Source organism: Musa acuminata, chromosome BXJ2-10 (genome assembly GCF_036884655.1).
Source record: "Musa acuminata AAA Group cultivar baxijiao chromosome BXJ2-10, Cavendish_Baxijiao_AAA, whole genome shotgun sequence".
In the NCBI taxonomy this organism is placed as follows: domain Eukaryota; kingdom Viridiplantae; phylum Streptophyta; class Magnoliopsida; order Zingiberales; family Musaceae; genus Musa; species Musa acuminata.
This window is the reverse complement of record NC_088347.1, coordinates 26,532,365-26,553,098: the sequence shown is the minus strand read 5'-3', so window position 1 is coordinate 26,553,098 and position 20,734 is coordinate 26,532,365. Positions and strand designations below refer to the sequence as shown.

At 37.9% G+C, this 20,734-nt stretch overlaps 1 protein-coding gene and 1 long non-coding RNA gene across 2 annotated transcripts; one reads left to right on the top strand and one right to left on the bottom strand.

Annotated features, from left to right (window-relative positions):
• The first annotated feature begins 4,649 nt into the window (after positions 1–4,649).
• Positions 4,650–13,712, top strand: LOC135624789 (arginine biosynthesis bifunctional protein ArgJ, chloroplastic-like). Its single transcript, XM_065128738.1, has 17 exons — positions 4,650–4,876; positions 4,949–5,077; positions 6,612–6,735; positions 6,981–7,054; positions 7,186–7,230; positions 7,337–7,387; positions 7,469–7,537; positions 7,678–7,736; positions 8,419–8,488; positions 8,619–8,699; positions 8,796–8,882; positions 9,245–9,367; positions 11,116–11,178; positions 11,450–11,527; positions 11,692–11,837; positions 12,380–12,450; positions 13,407–13,712. The coding sequence occupies exons 1-17, from the start codon at positions 4,817–4,819 to the stop codon at positions 13,487–13,489; spliced, it is 1,413 nt and encodes a 470-aa protein (XP_064984810.1). The 5' UTR covers positions 4,650–4,816; the 3' UTR covers positions 13,490–13,712.
• Positions 13,713–13,810: 98 nt separating this feature from the next.
• Positions 13,811–17,381, bottom strand: LOC135624792 (uncharacterized). Its single transcript, XR_010491792.1, has 2 exons — positions 14,212–17,381; positions 13,811–14,089 (listed from the first exon to the last, which is right to left on the bottom strand). It is a non-coding gene; the product is annotated as an uncharacterized LOC135624792 (long non-coding RNA).
• Between the last annotated feature and the right edge of the window lie 3,353 nt (positions 17,382–20,734).

Sequence of the window (20,734 nt, the reverse complement as noted above, 5' to 3'; positions counted from 1 at the left end):
ACAATGCACAGTTTGTTTAGCAGATCGGAGTAGTCCAAGGGGATGGTGGTCTCCGAAACGAAGAGAGATGTTGCTCCAACGGGACAGTTATCCAGGAGGGATAAGTCTCGGCTCTCCAGAGGGAGAATCATGTGAGACGGACTTCACATGTTGAGGAGGAGTACCTCACAAACAACAACTCCACGAAGCTCAATGGACCGAGCAAGCAGCGAGGAGTTGTCACATGATATCGCTCGAGAGAATGCATGGGTGGATGCATTGCGAGATCAAGTGGGGGAGCGACCTGAAGCAACTTAAATGAAGGCACACTTAGAGTCGATATGGAGATCGGACTCAAGGGAGGGCTGACCCGTGGAATGGTGGGCGTGAGGGCCACCATCAACTCAATGCAAAAAAAACGAGGAGTGGAGCAACTTGGGGGTAACTTGGCGAAGTACTCAAGCCGCTTGAAGGGAGCTAGCATAGAAGTTGGAACATGGAGCAGAGGCACAGTGCTTTCCTTAGACAGAGGTCAAGGACATGAACTCTTGCAGAGGCAAGAGTAAGATCATGTTGTTCCATGGGTCCTTCATTCTGACGGAGCAGACTCATCTTGCATGGTGCCAAAGACGAAGGGAGCTTCGGGGCACATGCACCTTATCTCGGAGGAGCATTTGATGGAGGAACTAAGGCGACTCAATTTGCGGAGGCGAAATTGAGTTCAGAAGGCCTTAGCACGGGGCAAGAGGATGCAGAGGCGGGTACTCTTGAAGAATATGCCATAGTGTTGCCATTCGAGTTGCTATGAAGGAAGCGGTGCGCAGCGGAGATTGTGCTGGTAGGGGCAGAGGCCCAGGATCCAGGCAATGGTGCACAATTTACAGCGAAGTCGGTGGACTTCGGGAGCTTCTAGGCGACGGACTGTCCTAGAGCGGTGCTTCATCTAGGTGTGACCCAAGAGTGGGTGGATGAAGGTCGATTGCCAAAGGAGCGAACAAAATCGAAGGTGGAGGAGACCCTGCGATGTATTGGCAGAGGCCACACATGGAGGGTTCACAATTCGAGTTTATTCCACAAGGATCAGAATGCAATGGAGATGTCACCAGGAGGCGACATGGTGCAGCGGATCGTGGTGGGACAGTTCGTGGCAATGCGATACACACGATAGAGTCCCGGGAGGGACTAGATCATATGGAGGTATGATCGGGAGCTACTGGGAGCTCCGCTTTGGTGAACAACACGACGGCAAGAAGGGCTATGGATTCAAGGAGTGAAGGCCATGGTACCGCACAGGCGGGTCTTCCGGGCGTGCACCGAATTTTGCATCGGATGAAAACCTTGGTCATCAGCATATGGGGGCTGGGTTCCACCAAGGGAAAAGTTCGAATGCAAGTACCAGTGAGTCCCATGAGAGGGACTTGATCATGCAGAGGTATGATCGAAGCAGCTGGAGAGTTGGACTGCTCCAGAGCTCATATTCGCTTAAGGGAGCCCGACAAGTCAGAGGACAAGGTCGAGTAAGCGAACGTTGCTACCAAGGAAGCTAAGGAGAACAGAATCGGTGCAAACCCTACAATGTGATGGTAGAGGCCATGCATGGGAGTTGCAGTCTGTCTTTCCATCGAACAAACAGACTGCTTGGAGAACACAGAGGTGTTGAAGCAGGAGGTCGAAAGGGGCGAGGAAGCGACGACAAGTCCAGAGGGACTTAGCTACCCAAAATCAAGCAATCAGTGAGAATGGAGGTGGACTCAGAGGAGTATCACAGAGACATATCTACTGATTGTGAAGAAAAGGGATTCAGAGGCGAGGCGACGGATAGTAGCGCCATGGGCATGGCAGCGCCATGGTACCGTAGAGGCGGGACTTTCGTGAAAGTCATTGATCCCTTGCTCTCACGGAGGGAGAGTGCTTGGTCGTGAAAGGGGCCGAGGAGGTGGAGCATGCAGAGGCAATCTCCAAGTACCGAGACAAGGCTGAAGGGCAGAGGCCAAGAAACTTCGTAAGACCGGTGTCAACAAGTTTCTCATCAAGATAGCCGTAAGTGAAGGACTTCGGGTCATGCAAGAGTGCACGACCAAGGAACGAAGCAAGCAGTACGCGGTGCTGTACCTTTGCTACTCAGTGTAGTAGGCGGCAGGGTTGATGGAGAAGACGGTACAATCCCAGAGGCGACCTCATCTATCAGAGAATTACTCCAAGTTGGGGTGAAAACTTCCTGCATTCCAGAAGTTCAATGGCATTGAGAAGGTGAATCACAGTAGCTAACTCAACGCAAGGAGTGCAAACACTTCAAGTGCTTCAGAAGTGTGAGCAAAGAGCAGGCGAAGACCAGTAACCAGCTCGATGCATGAAGTACAACCTCGAGGAGGCGGGCGAAGTCAAGTAACCTTTGCCTTCTCAACTCTTAAGAGAATGGGCGAAACCGAGTACCCCAGTTCTCTTATCTATCTAGCAGAGGAGCTCTGCACAAGTTCAAAAGACCCTTCGAAGATAATGGAAGACAATAGTTGTCAAATCCTCACCAACGGTGATCAGTGCTACTGAGAGTAGATTGTCCGCCTCATTTCCCAACGAAATGCCAATCGAAAGCGGAAGTGATGCGAACCTACTTGGATGTGACAACTAACTGAAAAAAGAGTCAATGAGCAGATTTTGTGGAGGAAGGACCCAAAACTTCAGAAGTTTGCGAGGCGATGCTCGTTAAAGCTCCAACAAGCATCCACCCAGTTCAAGCAGCATGTGGAAATTTTGAGAGACTGGCGTAGTAAGGATGGTCTTTTTCCTTCATTTGGGGGATCCGTAAGAATCAACAATGATCAACACAACTCAGCCAACCCCACACCAGAGTCAAGAGTCATTGGTGAGTTGAAGCAGCATGGCGGATCAAAGGTTCGACTACTCAGAAACAGCAGCGGAGAGCAGCTGGGAGCCAGGAGGCGCATTGCAGCTAAAGCAGAAGATCGAAGACTCAGCAAAGGTGAAGAATTGCAGTGTTCACAAAGGCTTCGACGAGGACGTCGAAGGGATAAGTGGGGGAGAATGTCACGGACAAACTTCTAAACAAGGTGTTTGATGTAATGCTTATGTATGTCCGTGTCGTTTGGCATGTTCATGCCTTGTACAGAATGTAAAGGGGCAGCCGAAGGCTTATAAGTCCCATTTTAGTTGGGTTGGTGGCCTCTTTAGGCTTGTAAATAAAGGTTGTGTCATGTAGACACGTGCGAGAGCTTTTCGGTCTGTAATGGACCATTTTACCCTTTGTTGTGCCACTGTTCAGAGCTTGTAAAGTCTGTTTGTAATTTGCTTTGTCTATGAAGTGTTTTTCGGACATGTTTGCTTGTGGATCCCGTTTGAGGCGTTCTCTTTAACCCGTTCTCTCTTTTGTTGGTCCTAAGGGACAATGGGAGGCTTCGGGGAGGCTGACCTTTGCGGACGGACGCGCAAGGGTGCCGCACGACTTAGGCAAAACCAGCTAAGTCCGTGTCAGTACGGTGTTGCGTTCGCGATTGTTAGTTTACAATGCTTGTTGGAGATTCATCTAGGGCCAAAATACATCCTATCATGTACTATTAAAATGTTTATGAAACTCATATAATTATCAATGACGAAATACAAACATTTTCTTTATTGAAGTTGTATAAATAAAAAATCACGACAAACTAATATGATTTGATATGTAATGTCCTTTTTTTTAATTAGCAATAATGTTCTCTACTATTAAGCTTGAAAAACAAATCCATTATCAATAAGCTTAAGATATATTTAAGCCATCCATTACCAATTAGAAGTCAATATGTAGATTCTACTTGAACTACTAATGTATCAAATGGACACAACATGCCAGCATAACACATAACACATACATAGTTTCATAGTTATTCACCATCAATCGAAACTATATATATATATATATATATATAATTAAAATCTTTAGCTAACAGTTACATTGGAAACAAGGGATAATTATATACTATTCCCTATAGTTAATCATGATTAGTATTCTAATATCTATATTTTTAAAAGTAATATTGAGTCAGTCAAATATTTAATCTTGATTTTCTTTACATCATTAACTTTCTCAACGAAAAAAAGTAAATATATTGTCACGTACAAAAATAATACGAATGAAGAATAAAAATATAATTTTTATTTTAAATTATTAATTATACATAAACTTTCATTTTCTCTTCGTATCACCCGTCGCTCATTGTATTTGTTGATTTTGCTCGCTTGTCGCACCTATCACTCGCCACACTCGCTCACCCCCCCTCCCTGTATTTGCTTGACTATCGCTCGTCCGTCACACCTACCCACATGTCACTTGTCCATTGTGCCGACTCGCTTATCGCTTACCCATGTACTTGCTCGCTCGTCGCCCCTCTTTCCAACCTGCTCATCAATAATTTTTACTGTATAAAAATTACCACTATGATTATTATGTTTCATATGTGTTTTTAGTTACAATTTTTACTATACAAATGTAGCAGAAGATGTCAACTCTAGAGGTGACAACTTCTAACATTAATAAGAGATTGATAGAAAATTGCCACAGTAGAGTCAAACTCCAGAAAAGTGAACCAATACAGATATCCCAAAACTATTTTTTTAAATATAAAAATCAAAAATATTAATCATAATTAACTTGAGGGGTTAATCTATGATTACCCCTCATTCGGTCCCCTACGATCGTGAATAACTAATCGCGCAGCTCCAACCTAATCGCGCCCTCTGAAACCCACTCATCACTCCCGGTCTCCAAACTCCACTTGGGAAACAGATTTCACTTGCGCCGCCCGGACCAAGAAACGAAAGACTCAAGGGTAATCTTCCGGCGATGGCTCTTGCTCTAAACCACCCGCTCTCGCTGCCGGCGTCTCGCTTCCATCGCGTTAAGGTCATTTCATCTCTCTTCATTCCTCAGCATCTCTCGCCTATCTCTTGAGCGCGTGGGTGTGCGACCCTACAGGTTTGTGGAACCCACGCAGCTCCTTGGCATCGGCTTCGAGTTTCCGCCACCATCTCTCCGGAGACCGTTACGGCGTCGAGCTATATCCCCGCGGCTCCGATTTTTCTTCCCGAGGGACCGTGGACGCAGGTCATTTCCTTTCTCTCGCCCTAAAATTTTGATAGCTGTACTTCGATGCCCGTAGAGAAATGACCGGTTCCGTGTGTGGCAATGCGATTATCGTCTGCTGTGCCCTGTATTCCCTGTCGTCGACAAATCCCGTTTAGGACATATAAAGTTTTATGCTGCGTGTGCTATATAAAAAGCAGATTATCTCTGAGCACTTGACATGAATAACAGAAGATATCTTAATCTATTACGGATATGATGTTAAGGACAAGTATAGTGGTAAAATCTCTCTCGAAACCATGGTCACTTGATTATTATTACAAGTTCAACAAAAACAATAAAGCCGAAGTTCCAACTATCATAGGATATAGATTTTTGAACTTATGAATAAGCAGATTGCTAAATTAAATTATAGTTTCCTTTTACCTTTCTTATTTAAATGCTAGAAATTTGTGAGGGTATATCCCAATTCGGAATTAATATGATCAGATGGACATTGATCAGGATTGGTCTCAGAGTATCTGGAATAGGCATGACCAAATGGATTGTTGGATGAAGCTGATCTCAGTTGATATCCAAGAACTGTTATTGAGGGTTTTGAGATTGGATTTGGCAGATTCTGTTGTGAATCTGCCATGTTGATAATGAGACCATGATATGAAGAGAAAAAGGGCTCACGATAGAATGGTGTAATTGAGCCTTTCAACGTGTGACTTAGGGCACATAGCTTCAGAAAACACACCGAAAAGGCTGTATGTATCCGCATCAATCTCCAAAATTCCAACACTCTGTTGATGCAGATCGAACTAGAGGACCTGCTAGTCTAGTAGGTTGGTGGCTATAGTGGAAGAAAAGAAAAAGTCAGAAAAGAAAGGAATTGAAGGGTTGGGATAAAGGGGAGATTTAAAGGAGAAGATAAGATATAGATATGTAATAGGTTGTCTTGCAATCCTGATACCATCTTCGTGTAGAATAGGATGACTCTTCTGAAGGAAATTACCAGCCCAATAGCAAGAATAACCTTTTATCATCCCTTTCTGCCTTGACCATCCAATCAATCTAATTTCTCTCTGAGCATCTGTGTGACAGGATGAACACCAATTGATTTCATTAAAAATCAACTTGGTAACGGCATAGTAAAATGCTTATTTGGAAAATAGAAAACCAAAATATATCAGCCATTAAATGAAATACAGAACTCCATGATCCAAAACTTTCTTTCAAGAAGGTGGTTGCTCCCCAGTCTTTTTGTTAGTGCAACTTTCTCCAAAATTTTCCAGAGTTTCTTACTCATCTCTCCTGTATGCTGTAATTATATCTTTAGTTGTAGTTGTTAATAGCCTGCACCTAGAAGGTCGATGTTTCTCTGTGTATAAATTGAGCTTGACAAATAAAGTTCATGGTACTTAGATGCTGCTTGCTGGTTAACATCAGCATCACATATACCTTTTTCTACTTTTAAGCTTCAATTTTTAGAGATAGTAGTATGCAAAAGTAAAAAGCATTTTAGATACATATCATAAGATTTCTTACTGTCACTGTCACTATCTCATAGATACCAGGTGGTGTTACAGCACCAAAAGGGTTTAAAGCTGCAGGCATATATGGTGGGCTGAGGGCAAAAGGAGATAAACCTGATTTATCTTTGGTGACATGTGAAGTTGATGCAGTTGCTGCTGGTGAGTTTACTTATTCCATCATAGCATAGGTACTTGACATAAAATTTTATTAGACTGAAGATAACCAGCAAATATTATTTAGTAAAAGGAATTCACTGTTATTATGATTGCCAGCCATGCTATATTTGTGATGTCACTATTCCTAGGTGCTATAGTGTACTCTTAATGATCTAACATATCTAAACAAGAAAATGTACTCTTACCAATGATAGAATGATGAAAACCAATTTTTTTTCTATCTCCAGGAACTTTTACTACCAACATTGTTGCAGCCGCGCCAGTTATCTATTGCAGAAATGTCCTGGACACCTCAACTACGGTCTGTAAAAAGTTTTCTTTCTCATTATGACACTTTTCTTCTTCAAATGAAGGTTAAATTGGCTTTTTTGAGTTTGTCAAACAAGTCCGTACATGGAGTCATTTGAGCATAGAGCTTTATTTTGTGTTTAGGCACGTGCTGTATTAATTAATGCTGGTCAAGCAAATGCTGCTACAGTAAGTACATTTATCAGCTTTGTCGAAATATGCATTTCTCAGTAAATATGATTGTTCGTTAATCAGTTGAGATTTGTGATGCTAACTGATTCTTTGTACATTATAGGGAGATGCAGGCTACCAGGACACCATAGAATGTGCAAATGCTCTTGCTGAGGTTCTTTCTAATTTTCGGACTTTTAGCTTTTGGTCCAAAATATTTATACATGGCTTTGATTTTCTTACTCTGTTAATACAGCTCCTTCACATTAGGTCAGAGGATGTCTTGCTTCAGTCCACAGGTGTTATTGGTCATCGGATAAAGAAGGTAAACATAACCTGCAATTTGGTACCTAGATCATGTTGTAAATACTAGTGGAGACATATTTCCTTCTTTTAAAGTCTTCTGAGAATCTTCTTCTGCAAAACTTTCTTCCTTCTGGTTCATACTTGGTTATGTTTGTGCAGGAAGCTCTTGTTAATTCGCTTCCAAGACTTGTTGCTTCACTATCATCAACTGTTGAGGGGTACTTGTCATTATAAATTTTGCATTTGATTGAATAACATACTTCTAACCATGGCACTTGTTTGGCGACCACTATATTCTTATATTTCCTTTTTATAATGAATTCTCTTTTCTCATTAGAAAGATATGTGTTCCCATATCAGATGCGTGGATGTGTGATTTACTACAAGCCTGTAAATAGTAAGATGAAAATACGTTCTTATATCAATGACTTTGTGCCAATGGACAGTCTAACCATGATGAAGTTTGTCGATATTGTTCTAGCTACATGGTATTGATGTGTTCTTACAATGTTTTATCCATCAAAGCATCCTGGGTATCCTGAAAAGTGTGGTTTAAAAGTGGCATGTTAATTACACTCAATATTGATCAATTGCTTTGAAAAGCAGGATATACAAGTTTTTATTCTATCGAATCTCAAGTTTTCTTGTAAATGATTATTATAGGAAATGTGAACTATAGACATGCTTATAAAAGATATTCTCATCCTGATAAGCAGATATTTAGATCTTAATTCTAAAAGATTATGGCAATGTTTTAAACAAGCATGTAAGAAATCAATCTTGCAAGTGGAATAAATTGGTTTTACTACATGATTAGTTTATTTAGATCTTTATCTATTTCTGTTATAAGAAATTTACGTTTCTTGTTAGTATTGCTCTATCATTTCTCTGTTTTTGCAGGGCCGACTCTGCAGCTGTTGCCATTACTACAACTGACCTTGTAAGCAAGAGTGTAGCTGTTGAAACAAAGGTTTGAAGTTTTGATTGCTTCAGTTATTAGATTTTGTCTAGCTATAAAGTAGTTCCATGATTTGATTGACTTAGTTTCAGTTTGATAAATGTGTTGGTAATTAGCTATTTGCTTTTCTGGATGGTATAAGGTTGGAGGAATTCCTATAAGAGTTGGTGGAATGGCAAAAGGTTCAGGAATGATTAACCCAAACATGGCCACAATGCTTGGTGTATGTAATTTCTCCTCACTTGTATACATGCAAACATGCTGCAATCAAATCATAGAAGTGCGTTCATTTCTTGTTGTTTACTTTGTGATATTTTAGGTTATAACAACTGATGCTTTGGTCACTAGTGGTATTTGGAGAGACATGGTGCGCACATCCGTTAATAGAAGTTTTAACCAAATCACCGTAAGTCATTAAGTTACTATTTTCTTGTTACTTGTCAACTTTAAGAGAATCTTTGGGGGCTAGCAGCCTTTCAAATTGAACTTTTAGTTTTCATGATTGTGTAGTATGTGAATATGAATCCATGTGCAACAAATTGTTTCTCATGTAACCAATGATTAATGGTAAGTACAGTATCTTGGTACTGTCTGATAACTGTTTCATTTTATGCAATTATTCTCTAGATCTTGAACTGAAGTCATGATGGAATGAGTAATCTGCAATTTTTTACTTACCTTTTCCTTGTTATCTCGGCATCTCACAGAGATGCCATGTGTATTGAACTTTCTTTATAGCCTAACTCAGTTCACATTCAATCTTTCAAGGTCGATGGAGATACAAGTACAAATGATTGTGTTCTTGCTTTGGCCAGTGGATTATCCAGGTCAAATTGTATTTCTTCTCTTAATAGCAATGAGGCTCTTCAACTTCAAGCGTGTCTGGATGCTGTATGTAATTTTCTAATGGCCTGGCTTTTAATCTTTCATTTTTATCAGACATGTTGAGTCTACTTTGTGTTTGTATTTCTAATAGATAGGGGATTACCACCAAACTACTAACATTCAGTTTTGTTTAAATATGCATCACAACTATCTGAAAATTGTTGATTAATATATTTTTATATGATAAAGATTTTGGATTACAGAACATAAGACATGCCATTTTTCCTATTTACCTTGTTCTTTTCTGAAAATTTCATTATGATAACCTGTTTTGTGGAATTATGTTGTAGTTCTCTGTATATGTAGAATCCTCTGGTCACAATATAATTACCATCTCATGAAAGCTTGAGAATCCCAAAAGCAGTGCTATGCATGACACTTCTGCTATATCTCTAGACTCTAGCTGCAATAATTTTGTTTTTCATTGACTTCACATTGATCTTGTGTTAATATGTGTAATAGCTTTAACCAATTTCACTCATAATGATTATATTACACAGTTTGCTAAAAGTTCAATGAGGTGGGAGTTTGTGACTAGAATTATAGAAGCTATAATGCACCAAGTCTTTTGGGTTGACTGCATGGATCTTCTTCTACCATCAAATAAGCCCCACCAAACAACAACCTGAGTAGACTTACTCTAGTCACAGAGTGTAAAGTTTCATGGAATGTCTATTTTTATGGAATCATTTTTTATCTTAGTAATTAAATAGGACTGGAACAATACCACTTTTGTAATATAATATTGTTGAGATGGTAAGGATATCTTATAATTGAAAATAACTTAATGCGTAACAAGTGGAAAAAATTACTAACTTGATTTGTGGTTGTACTCTTGGTAATCTACTGTTAACCAATAATCTAAATCTCAATGGTTTTGATAATCAGTCTGATTGATATAGTGCCTAACTACCTAGATACTAAATGGTATATTGACGTGTACTATCCAGTACTCAAAGAAAAAAAATTGAAAAAAAAATACTGCCCAGTACAGGACGACGACTGGATGATAAATACTGAGAGTTATTTTCTTATGGACTTTTCTTCTAGTGTTATCAGGTGTCACAGTAAGGTAAACTGACTAGTATGCTGGTACCATATCAGTTCAATATGTTGCCAAAACTGATATTGAACTTAAATTCTAGAAGAATATGTATTCATTTTGGATACTGTTATGTTTTTGTCTTTCATTTGTGTTATTGCTTTACATTTATTCATCTGAAATTGAGAGTTGTTATTTGATTTATCCTGTATAGCTGTTATAGAAAATGGGCACTGAATTGATGATTCTTTTAGCAACTTCATTTGAACTAAAAAATATGAAATAGTATCTTACTGTGGACGTAATGATATAAGATCATTACAATTCTTAAGCTTTTTCAGTGTTCTTACTGCAAATTCTTTTGGACTGTATGAGATACCCAAAAGATGGATCTGCTGATTGTACTTTTAACTCAATTTGAGGACAACAAAATATTGTTCATCCTAAACAATCAAACTTGTGTTTCATATGCACAAATTTGTTGGGAATAATGAAGAAATTTTAAAGAAATTTTAAAATTCACAGTTTTCTTATGATTGTTTTACATAAATATGTTGTTGTTCAAACAATAATTTAAACCCAGATTCTCTGCTCATGGAATGACCACTATATTATACCTTTTGTTTATGGATGCTGGTAATTTAAATTGGTTGTATACAGTATAGGAATCTATTATTGTAGTTATGAATTGTAAATTCTTGTTTCATTCCAGGTCATGCAAGGTCTTGCAAAATCAATAGCTTGGGATGGGGAGGGCGCAACATGCTTGATTGAGGTTTCATATGATGAAGCAAAATTTTCTTTTCTTCCTTTGTCATAAATCAATATATATTTTATGCATGAGATCCTAAACACGGCCTGAGCAGATGAAGTAAAGTTTCAACTTACTGCATAACTAATTGAAGTTCAGCTGGTTAAAGTTTTAACATATGCTGTTATTTAAATTTGATGGATTTTATTTTATAACGTCAACTTTCTTCTTATGATATTTTTCAGTATAAAGGATGAAATAGTCGATGCCTATGAATCGTCTTTCATGATTTTAGGTTACTGTTACTGGTGCGGGTGAAGAGGCAGAAGCAGCAAAGATAGCCCACTCTGTGGCATCTTCTTCACTTGTCAAAGTACGGTAGTCTTTTTTGTCAAATTATTTGTTGTCCAGCACCGTGTTGACTGTTGACAGAGAATGATAAAAAACAATTCTACATTGTTTCATCAATTTTTACTGGTTATTGTGTTACTATCTTAACTTGCCACAACAATAACTCGGATTTAGTGATGCCTGCAGGCTGCTATATATGGAAGAGATCCAAACTGGGGACGTATTGCATGTGCTGTTGGTTATGCGGGCATTCGTTTCAATCCAAATGAACTTCACATATCACTTGGAGATATTCCACTCATGAGAGATGGTCAGCCACTGCCATTTGACAGGTCAAGAGTTGTCTTCCATCTCTATTGCGGAACAGATTTACTGCAATCATAATTATATCTTGGCGATAGCACAACCTTTTTCCAGAGCAAAAAAGCATTTATAGCCCAGCCAGTATAAGAGTTTGTACAAAATGATGCTTAGAGAAATCCTATATCCATAAGCACCATAAAACTTTAAGATACCTAAATTTTTTTCAGATGATGCATCATAAATTGCATAATACCTGATTTGCTTAGAAATGTTGTTTATCATGATCATGATTATATTGGCATCTGTTCACCTATTGCTTGTAATCTCTTGCTCCATGTTATCATCTGCTTGCTTTTAACTAAATGTCTCGAAATATTATGCTTAGCTGTCTAGCATTTGCAAGGCATACAGTATAGTTTGTACAATACATAACATATATGTACCTCCAGTGGAGGTGGATTTTACCGTTTATTCAACATATGCCATCTGGGAAAGAAATATTTTATTTTCCATTTTTATAATGTATAATATTGTAACTCTTGTATTGATTGATACTTATTAAATGTTACAGGGCTTTGGCTAGCAAGTATCTTAGGCTGGCTGGCGAATCCCACGGAACTGTTAAAATTCATGTATCTGTCGGTAAGTTTTAGTTGACTAACGTAGAACAATTTAAGCTGCAACTTTCTTTTGTTCATTCTTGCACGAGACTTCATTAAAAGTATACGGTCACTTGCACAGCACATGCACTTGTATACTGTATAATGTTAACCATCGGATAAGAATCTAGTTTGTTACCGCTATCCAAGGATTTTAATTTCAAATAATACCGCTTGTCTCGGGGTACGTATTGATCCGCCAGCAGACCAGTACGCTGACCATCCGCTACCGGGCAGTACCGTCAATTAGGGTTGTTTCTGCTCCGTTACCATCCCAAATTGATCGTCATCGCTCGCTACCGGGTGGTATTAACCAAGGGAGAAGAAAGAAGAGAGAGAAGTGAACCTAGAGATCCGGCATCGCTCTTCCTTCTTGTCTGAGGCGACAAGGCCTCGGTGTCATCGACGACTTGAGTCCTCGGTGACGTCGCGAGGAGAAGAAACTGAGCATTGTCGAGGTGGCGTTTCTTCTTCCCACACAAGTAGAAGAAACGAGGCAACGAGGCAATCGACGACATTGCCTCATCGCCCTTTTTTGCATGGGGAGAAAGAAACGGTTTCTTCTCCCCATGTGTCAAAAAAAAGGCAATGAGACGATTGCACCTGCGCTCAACATATATATATATATATATATATATATATATATATATATATATATATATATATATCGTTCAGTATACAGTACAATATTGTACCGAGCGAATTTCAAAATTTTATTACAGTATAAAATTTCAATCCTTGCTGTTATATAAAAAAATAGGAAGAAAACGTTTATACTCTTTTGATTTGTGTCAAATGCAATTTCTGTGCTTAATAATACATAGTCACATTGCAGCATCTTATCCAGTATAATTACCCGTGTCATGTGAAGAACATGGCTTTCTATTCTTGTTCCTTTTTGTGTAAACGTTTGATGCCTTTGTTCATGCTCTATAACAGGGAATGGCCAGGGATGCGGAAAGGCTTGGGGTTGTGATCTCAGTTACGATTATGTCAAGATAAATGCCGAGTACACAACCTGAAATGTTAGATATTGCATGTTTCTGCTTCATGGTCACTGGTCTTTTCACCAATAGCTGAGGTGCCACGGCAGGAAGAGAACATATCACCATTAGACTCCTGCCATGCATTCAACAATTGTATCTTTGATCATCCATCACATTGATAGAACATCGTTGTCTCTGATATTATATGTGGTTCTTGGTGATGGGAGAAAATCCAAACTACTTCCGGCATTTACAATCACATGAGGGAGGAAGTTCCATATGCTATTAATAAAGCAGCCAGTGCTGGCAATCACATTAAACAACAAGCAACATTTGACTGCGCACTTCGATACACCATTATTGGCTATCCTGCCCAAGAGATATGTAATATTTGCCATTAGCATGTATATCTGAAGGGATATTTGTATAAAAGAGATCCTTCAGAACATAAAAATTTCCTGTATATGTATCTACTTGAGAAAATCGTGCAAAATTTTCAGAATTTAAAAATCTTACTACATATATAATTTCACTTTGTAAAGAAGAGAACAAACGAAGACCAATTGCTGCAGTACCAATCAATCACTACTCAAAATGCTTTCTGCCTCAGTTTTCAACAAAGTAGCATAAATGTCCCTGCAATTATACTTCAGAGATCAAAAGGAGAGAAACTATATGCAAATAGTAAATATGAATGAGATTAAGTAGGTAGCAAGCTGAAGAAATAAAGAAATGATGACAAAAATGATAATACTTACATGGAGTGCTGTATTGCTTTCTGAGCTGAAGATTCAGGCAGGTAGATTCCCTCTTTACTTTTTCCTTATCTGATTTTCTATGTTCAAGGAGAACCAAATTTGATAAGTGAAAAACATCAATATCTTATTGGATAAAAAACATGGATTTATACTTCTGAGAAGAGTTTCAGATAAACTGAACATCAATGCACATTTTCATGAGAGAAACCATCAGTACATACTCAATGAGATCAATGCCTGTCTCCTGCTTTGCATAAGATGCGCCAAAACAAGGAGATGAAAGCACATACTAAGATGATGAGTATGGTGAAAATATATCTTAATTGTTTGTGCTGTAGAAGCAAAAGTAAATATACATTCTAGCGCAAAATACCATCCTATTAATGATCTAACTGAGTCATGAAAACACTTATTTGCAAAAGTAGGACATCAAATATTTTCTCTATATTGTACACTGGTGGGAGTCTTATGCACTAGGCTATTCTTTTCTAAAATATGAGAATGATCAGTGAATTGTGCATGAGAAGCATTTAAAGATGTAGAGTGTCGGCTGGATCTAAGTTGGAGATTCAGTTGGCCATATATCTTTACTTTGTGGATAACATTTTACAAATAAGTTTATGTTTTAAGATTGTTAACAAATAGTGTTTTAAGACTCCTCAAAGTAACTGAACAACTATAAATGATAGAGACAATACAAGGGAAAATAGCTTGTATAAGAAGTCATCATAAGTCCAAGTCAGTTGTGCTGTGTTTGTCCCGCATTTGTTCCACATGTGCACAAAGTAAAGTTGGATGAAGTTTTGCTGCTTTATTTCTTCGGATCTCATGACTGGCTTTAAGATCTTAGAGATGTGATAGCGTTGCTGTTTCCTGTTATAATATTGTCCTTGAAAGTCACTGATCTGCCCAATCTGTTCTGATAGAGCTCTATCTACCAAATCATATCAATGAAAATAAACCTAATAATTTTCGTTAATTTTTTTTTATGCCGACAACAATGGCATTTTGCATAGGCTTTGCAGATTTTGAACCCACATCGTGTGGTATGAACACATCATATATCTGCCCTTTGCATATGGATAAATGATGCCGGCAGGCTACTTATACCTTTGGGCCTAATTTAATGCGGATGAGGGCAATGACAGGCACAATAATAATAATGGTTACTTTATTTTCTGTGTAATAATAATTCTTATTGATGGCTTTAATGATGTGCATGACGTGCAACCTGAAAATAAATCCTCAGACATTAATAGCTGGGCAGAAGAGGCTCAAATTCTATGTTGATTAATTAGCTTGTTGATTGACAAACTATTGTCTTCTGTGATACATTATGGATATAGTTTGACGATGAGCCATGGTTAAGCTAGGGTGGCAAAAGTCTCAAAGTACATTTCTTTTGCATGTTTTTGTTTTAATATATATTTTTTTTTTTTGCATTTCACTCATGGTTAGTAAATTCTACATTCTTCGATGTTCCAAAAACTATATATTTAGGATGAGATGATGAACATTCTTTATGTTGAAAATTCATTGTATGTTTATCAGATTCTCATTATGGCTTCACCTCCTGAAGTACCAGCAAAGGATTCTGACATGCAAATTTCTGATCCACCCCGCTCAAAGAAAGAATACTTTCATCCATGCCTACAAGGTCTGTTACAGCACATCCTTGGCATTATCATTAAATAGGTACTCAATCTCCTAACAAAAATTTTCATGTAATAGCGTGTTCATCTCTTTCTTTGTTAATTCCTTTCTTAATTGGACTTTGGATTTTGCTCGCAGGCCCTGGCCAATAATATTCAACTGTGTAAGTACACTAAACTTTTCAATAATGAGCTGTCCTATCACAGGGTTTGATACTAATAAATGGACTTCAATGTGGTGCTAGAACATTAACTTGGTAAAGTTGTTTTGGTATTAAAGTAATTGTGTGTAACCTAGCTGACATATTCAATTGTTGGGTTCTTTGACGATTTATAATATCTTAATTGATCAATTCATTTTATAGGGTCTTTCGAATTTATATTTATGTGGATGAAAAGGATACTTCGTATTTGTACTTAAAACAGGATGCCATGACTGAGAGTAAACAAAAATATTGAATTTCTACAGGTGGTGGAGCCGGTAAGGGGAAGCAAATTGAAATGTGAATTTGACCCAAAAAAACAAAGTGGGTTGATAAAGGTATGCGTGCTACTTTTACCTTATTGTTTCCTTTGTTCTTTCTGTTGGAAGTTAATGATCCTTATAACTAATGGTTTCACCCCACACACTCTTTGCGAAGATAATGATCCTTTGGATGTATTGGTTATTGTGGAGGTTTGTGGCACTCTACCCTCATGGTCATAATACACATTTACATTTACGTATATGAGGCATATAGTTTCTCCACAAATACTAGTGCATAAGGCTATATGAAATGTTTCATAACTTTAAGTCTTAAGTCTCAAATAGAATTCAGATAAAATTCAGGCTGCAACCTTAATGCTCTTCTAATACATGCTATTTTCCCTTGTATTGTCTTTTTATCATTTATAATTGTTCAGTTACTTTGAGGAGTTTTAAAACACTATTTGTTAACAGTCTTAAAACATAAACTTATTTGTAAAATGCTATCCACAAAGCAAAGATATATGGCCAACTGAATCTCCAACTTAGATCCAACCGACACTCTACATCTTTAAATGCTTGTCATGCACAATTCACTTATCATTCTCATATTTTAGAAAAGGATAGCCTAGTGCATAAGACTCCCACCAGTGTACAATATAGAGAAAATATTTGATGCCCTACTTTTGCAAATAAGTATTTTCATGACTCAGTTAGATCACTAATGGGATGGTATTTTGCGCTAGAATGTACATTTACTTTTTGCTTCTACAGCACAAACAATTAAGATATATTTTCACCTACTCATCATCTTAGTATGTGCTTTCATCTCCTTTGGTTTTGGTGCATCTTATGCAAAGCAGGAGGCAGGCATTGATCTCATAGAGTATATGTACTGATGGTTTCTCTCATGAAAATGTGCATTGATATCCAGTTTATCTGAAACTCTTCCCAGAAGTATAAATCCATGTTTTTTGTCCAATAAGATATTGATGTTTTTTGTCCAATAAGGAGAACCAAATTTGATAAGGAAGAGTTTCAAATAAACTGGACATCTGCATTGATGTTTTTCCTTATCAAATTTGGTTCTCCTTATTGGACAAAAAACATCAATATCTTATTGGACAAAAAACATGGATTTATACTTCTGGGAAGAGTTTCAGATAAACTGGACATCAATACACATTTTCTTGAGAGAAGCCATCAGTACTGAATGATAAAGAGACAACTATAAATGATAAAAAGACAATACAAGGAAAAATAGCTTGTATTAGAAGAGCATTAAGGTTGCAGCCTGAATTTTATCTGAATTCTATTTGAGACTTAAGACTTAAAGTTATGAAACATTTCATATAGCCTTATGCACTAGCATTTGTGGAGAAACTATATGCCTCATATACTTAAGTGTAAATGTGTATTATGACCATGAGGGTAGAGTGCCACAAACCTCCACGATAACCAACACATCCAAAGGATCATTATCTTCGCAAAGAGTGTGTGAGATGAAACCATTAGTTATAAGGATACACATCATAATGGTACAGCATATGGTTTACCTGTATATATAAAATAAATACAAAACTTCCAACAGAAAGAACAAAGGAAACAACAAGGTAAAAGTAGCACGCATACCTTTATCAACCCACTTTGTTTTTTGGGTCAAATTCACATTTCAATTTGCTTCCCCTTACCGGCTCCACCACCTGCAGAAATTCAATTTTTTTGTTTACTCTCAGTCATGGCATCCTGTTTTAAGTACAAATACGAAGTATCAGTTTCATCCACATAAATATAAATTTGAAAGACCTTATAAAATGAATTGATCAATTAAGATATTATAAATTGTCAAAGAACCCAACAGCTGAATATGTCAGCTAGGTTACACAATTATTTTAATGCCAAAACAACTTTGCCAAGTTAATGTTCTAGCACCACATTGAAGTCCATTTATTAGTATCAAACCTTGTGATAAGACAGCTTATTATTGAAAAGTTTAGTGTACTTACACAGTTGAATATTATTGGCCAAGGCCTGCGAGCAAAATCTAAAGTCCAATTAAGAAAGGAATTAACAAAGAAAGAGATGAACACGCTACTACATGAAAATTTTTGTTAGGAGATTGAGTACCTATTTAATGATAATGCCAAGGATGTGTTGTAACAGACCTTGTAGGCATGGATGAAAGTATTCTTTCTTTGAGCGAGGTGGATCAGAAATTTGCATGTCAGAATCCTTTGCTGGTACTTTAGGAGGTGAAGCCATAATGAGAATCTGATAAACATACAATGAATTTTCAACATAAACAATATTCATCATCTCATCCTAAATGTATAGTTTTTGGAACATCGAAGAATGTAGAATTTACTAACCATGAGTGAAATGCAAAAAAAAAAATATATATTAAAACAAAAACATGCAAAAGAAATGTACTTTGAGACTTTTGCCACCCAAGCTTAACCATGGCTCATTGTCAAACTATATCCATAATGTATCACAGAAGACAATAGTTTGTCAATCAACAAGCTAATTAATCAGTATAGAATTTGAGCCTCTTCTGCCCAGCTATTAATGTCTGAGGATTTGTTTTCAGGCTGCACGTCATGCACATCATTGAAAGCCATCAATAAGAATTATTATTACACAGAAAATAAAGTAACCATTACTATTATTGTGACTGTCATTACCCCCATCCGCATTAAATTAGGCCCAAAGGTATAAGTAGCCGACCGGCATCACTCATCCATATGCAAAGGGCAGATATATGATGTGTTCAGAACACACGATGTGGGTTCAAAATCTGCAAAGCCTATGCAAAATGCCATTGTTATCAGCATAAAAAAAAAATTAACGAAAATTATTAGGTTTATTTCCATTGATATGATTTGGTAGATAGGGCTCTATCAGAACAGATTGGGCAGATCAGTGACTTTCAAGGACAATATTATATCAGGAAACTGCAACGCTATCACATCTCTAAGATCTTAAAGCCAGTCATGAGATCCGAAGAAATAAAGCAGCAAAATTTCATCCAAATTTACTTTGTGAACATGTGGAACAAATGCGGGACAAACACAGCACAACTGACTTGGACTTATGGTGACTTCTGCATTTTATGCACCAACTCTTTTCTGCAACAAAGCAATATATAATAATACTATAGTCTAGATGAAAAAGAAAGTTCGGTTATATTCTAGAAAACCAGAGTCATCCCTGCAGATCTACTACGAGGAAGATAGAACTAGTGTATCTGGAACCCTAATCAGGAGAGACATTTGAAAGAAAATGGTGGAAGCAAGATCAGACATATTTCTTGAACTCCAAGACTAGATCCAGCAAAATAAGTACATGAAAGTTGAAACTTCTATATCTGGATTCACAAGCAACTAGCGCAGGTAAAATCCTTGATATATAGCAGAACAAGATCCGATTCGGCTCAGAACTAAACAGACAGAGACGGAAGCATATAATCCTTGATATATAATCCTCGATCGAGGCCCATGTCTCTGGCTCCGATCTGGCCCGAAACGCATCATCAAACTTCGAACAAAGAACCCTCAAAGACACCCAACCCAACACACAAGGTTTCATGTAATCGAAATTCAAACAGTAATAAAAACGTAAAAAGACAGATCTGAGGTGTTCCAAAGAGAGGTTTACCGGAATCAGTAGATCGGAACAGGAGCTGGAACCGCTCCGGATCTCCTCGAAGCCGGAGATCAGAGCAAGGGAAGAGAAAACGAGAACCAAGCCCTAGAAATGGAGTCGGGCCGGCAGAAGAGAGAAAAAGACGAGATGGATTTTGGCTTCCCGCTTCCTCCCCTTAAATAGGGGCTCTGGCGCTTTATTGTAACCTCGCTAAGTTCGAACCTTCGCGTTCCCGCGTCCGTTCGACGTGATGGCTCCACGTTGCCGCCGTAATGTAAAGGTGCAATCTCGCTCATTAAGTAAGTTGAAAGGATGAAGTGTGTTTTGTTGTTCTAGCAACTAAAATAACTATAACAATGTTGACTAGAACAATTAAAATAACTACGAAGCCTAATCCAGCTCCGAAGCGTTCACGTCCAATTCGGGTCAAAATTAAATGTGGCTGACAACCAAACAAAGAGACTAGCTCTAACATCTTTACTCGCACTATGCGATTTCACAAGACATCTCATACAGAACCCACTATGGCTTTGGGATGGCAGATATGCATAAGACACATCTCATACAGTAGAATTTGCCCGCTCGGTTTAACAATCCCGAATGATGTCAAGAGCATTAACAAGGATTTATAATCTATTTTAGCATTAATGTCAAAAGTAATGTAACTAGTCGATCTTCCTATGACTCAAATAATGGAGGTAACCAGTCCAGCATTTTCCAAAACATACAGGTTATCATATTTTGCAAAGATCACCAGAGA